The 3,246-nt window shown below is 46.2% G+C and overlaps 1 protein-coding gene across 1 annotated transcript; it reads right to left on the reverse strand.

Moving 5' to 3' along the window:
* Positions 1-1,571: 1,571 nt before the first annotated feature.
* Positions 1,572-3,000, reverse strand: LOC120364001 (ligand-gated cation channel ZACN-like). Its single transcript, XM_039469285.2, has 4 exons — positions 2,967-3,000; positions 2,174-2,454; positions 1,823-2,033; positions 1,572-1,696 (listed from the first exon to the last, which is right to left on the reverse strand). Exons 1-4 carry the CDS (start codon positions 2,998-3,000, stop codon positions 1,572-1,574), a joined length of 651 nt encoding a protein of 216 aa, XP_039325219.2.
* Positions 3,001-3,246: the final 246 nt, after the last annotated feature.

Here is a 3,246-nt window from a genome sequence, read left to right on the forward strand (position 1 = left end):
GTTCTGGGAAACACCAAGGGATTGGAAGAAGAAATTACCAGATATTTTCCTGGTATTTATTTGCCATGGAGGTAATTTGAAATTGAAATTAAACCTCAGGGCAGGCGCAGTGGCTCACACCTGTAATCCTAGCACTTTGGGAGGCTGAGATGGGTGGATCACTTGAGGTCAGGAGTTCAAGACCAGCCTGGCCAAGGTGGTAAAACCCTGTATTTACTAAAAAGACAAAAATTCTCTGGGTGTGGTGACATGTGCCTCTAATTGCAGCTACTTGGGAGGCTGAGGCAGGAGAAGCACTTGAACCTGAGAGGCAGAGATTCCAGTGAGCCAAGATCATGCCATTGCTCTCCAGCCTGGGTGAGAGAGTGAGATTCCATCTCAAAAATTAATTCACTAATTAAATCTTGGTAGACAACAATGTGTAGAAGTTAAATAAGATTTAAACCCGGAGAGGGTTACCAGAAACAGGAAATTGTGAGGGGAAAATTTCATTTCAGTCATGATGACCAAGTGGAAGGGTTGCTGAAGTGGGTTGCTAAATGACACAATGGTAGAGTGAAAAAGGGTGGCAGCTGCTATTGCATTAGTAGGATGAGAGTACAGAAAAAGATGTGTATGGAGAGAGATGGAGGGGAAAGAATTTGTGCCTGTGGTTTAAGCATTGATAAGAAGAATTACAGAAGAAAGAAGTTCAACGTGCTGCAGGGAAAATACCAAGTAAGCAGAGTTTCAACCCTGGAAAAATGTGTAGGACAAGTAGAGTCTCGGTAGTTCTAAATGGGCCTCCCCAAATGACAGGCTAGGACAAAGGGGAGTATTTGCTGACTTCTCTAATTCAAGTAAATCCACAAAATGACTCATTTATCATGTGGGTACAATCTGTGCTTAGTGGCAACCCTAGTTAGGAATGGAGGAGTTGAACTTGTAGAAAACATAGAACACATTACAAAGTTGCCAGATATTTGTTGGGTGTTTATTTACCATGTGGGGGCAATTTGATGTTTAAATTAAAGCTCAGTAGAAGCTTTGAATATGATGCCATAGGGATGTACTTAACTTAGAGAATTTTTGTTTTTAATCTCTAAAAGGAAAAAATAAAATTTTCATGAAGAGTAGCCTTCTCCCCAGCTTAGCCCTTATTCTATCTACAAAATGTAACCTACATTTAAAAAATAAATGTAATATGTCAGAATATTATAAAATAGCCATTATTAGAAGGTAAAACCCAAGAGCAAGATAGATCAGAAGTACTAACTGGACCATGAGGTGGGAAGAGTTTGAGGTATTAAGTAGAATACTCAGAGAAAGTTGCATTGAGAAGAGAAGATCTGAAAAAATAATATTTGGTGAAGGTGTGAGCCAAGTAGGTATAAGGGAGAAGCACTTTCTAGATGCCAGACACTGTGCTGAATGCTTTGTAGGCATGATCTCATTTTTACCTCTATAAAACGTTAGAAAATCTAGCAACGAGTTTTGATCACTCTACAGATTAGTAAATTCACCAAAAAACTGGGAGATAAAAAGCTGTGCCAAGCTCACATAGCGATCAAGGGACAGAGTCAAGGTTGGACCTAGGCAGTTTGGCTATTAAAACCTATCCTCCTTCCAAGGCTGCCCCGGGTCAGCAGCCCAGCCAGCAGCACAGTCTCCATGGTGCTGAGGAAGAGCAGCAGCAACAGGATGGTGAAGAAGTAAACTGGTGGTGACAAGGCATGGGGAGATGATCAGAGGCTAGTCCCTGAGTCTCTGGTGCCCAGCCAGCTAAGCACCAGTGGGTGACCTGGGAGAAACAGGGCAGGCCAGGTGAGGGAGCAGGACTTACTGAGCAGGGTGTTGCAGAAGGAGGAGCTTGGCAGGGCCTGCACCAGGGAGGAGTGGAAGACCAGGTAGCTCAGCAGCAAGGTCACCTTGTAGGCAATGCGCTCGATGACCCGGAGGGGCAGCAGCCCCCCACACACGTCAGCCAACAGCAGCACCTCCGCAGGCACCAAGAGAGCAATGATGGACTTGAGTGCCATGTTCTTCAGGCTCAGCTGGAAGGGAAAAAAGCCAGGGCCTTCCAGGTAGAGGAGGGAGGTGGACAACAGGAGCATGGGATCCAGCTGCTAGCCCTGCCTCCTCATGCCCACCATCTCCAGCAGCCCTCTATCAGAGTCCTCTTGACGGGACTCACTGCCACTTGGAAGCAGGGCACCAGCTGCTGGGGTGGGACTTGGGTCTTCAGATCATAAACTACATATTCCCTCTTAACACTCAAAATCTCATTCACGGCGTGGACCTGGAACTCTAATTCCATCACTGAGGGTGGGAAGCAGAACTGTGAACTAGGAGGGAGAGATCCCTCTGCCAAATCTGGGGGTAGCACACTGGAGCCCAGAGTAACGGAGACTTCTGACGGCTTCTGGCAGGGACAGACTCGGAGATAAAACTGACCCATAGAAGGGCTTCCCAAACCTTCACAACAACCCAAATTATCTCCAGTTAAAGGAGGGCCTTTGTCAGATTCATAGAGCTTTCATTGTAAAAATAAATGTACTTTGCACCACTTCGTGATGGAGGGAGAAGTGGTCAGAAAAATAAATAATAAATAAATAAAATAAAACCTATCCTTTAAAAACTCCTTATCTTCACTTAAGCCCAGAACTAAAGTTTACTCCCTCGGCCCTGCTACATGAAAGAAATCCCAGAAAAGAGAGTGCTCCAGAGTTGGCTGCAGGAGTGTTTTGCTATGTCAGTTTACAACTTCTACCACGGGAAAGGGGAAGAAATCCTAAGCATCAGGAAGAGAACCTCACACCCAGGCTGTAATACCCAGGGCTGGTGCACAGTGACACCAGCCCTGCAAATGTGACCCACTTGGGTTCCTGGGACCCAACATTCAGATTAAGGGCTACTTTTTCTTGGGAGGAGGCAGAGATGAGATGAATTTAAGTGAGGACTTCTTAAACCAGGCGTCCCCAAACTACAGTCCGCGGACCGCATGCGGCTCCCTGAGGCCATTTATCCGGCCCCCTGCCGCACTTCAGGAAGGGGCACCTCCTTCATTAGTGGTCAATGAGAGGAGCACAGTATGTGGCGGCCCTCCAACAGTCTGAGGGACAGTGAACTGGCCCCCTGTGTAAAAAGTTTGGGGACGCCTGTCTTAAACCCTCAGAATATCCCACTTCCTTGACTCTAAGATACTGCCCCATTCATTCCACAATGACTGAGACTGAGACCATACCAGGTTCCAGGTGCACATAACAG

This window comes from Saimiri boliviensis, chromosome 2, assembly GCF_048565385.1.
Source record: "Saimiri boliviensis isolate mSaiBol1 chromosome 2, mSaiBol1.pri, whole genome shotgun sequence".
NCBI classification, from domain to species: domain Eukaryota; kingdom Metazoa; phylum Chordata; class Mammalia; order Primates; family Cebidae; genus Saimiri; species Saimiri boliviensis.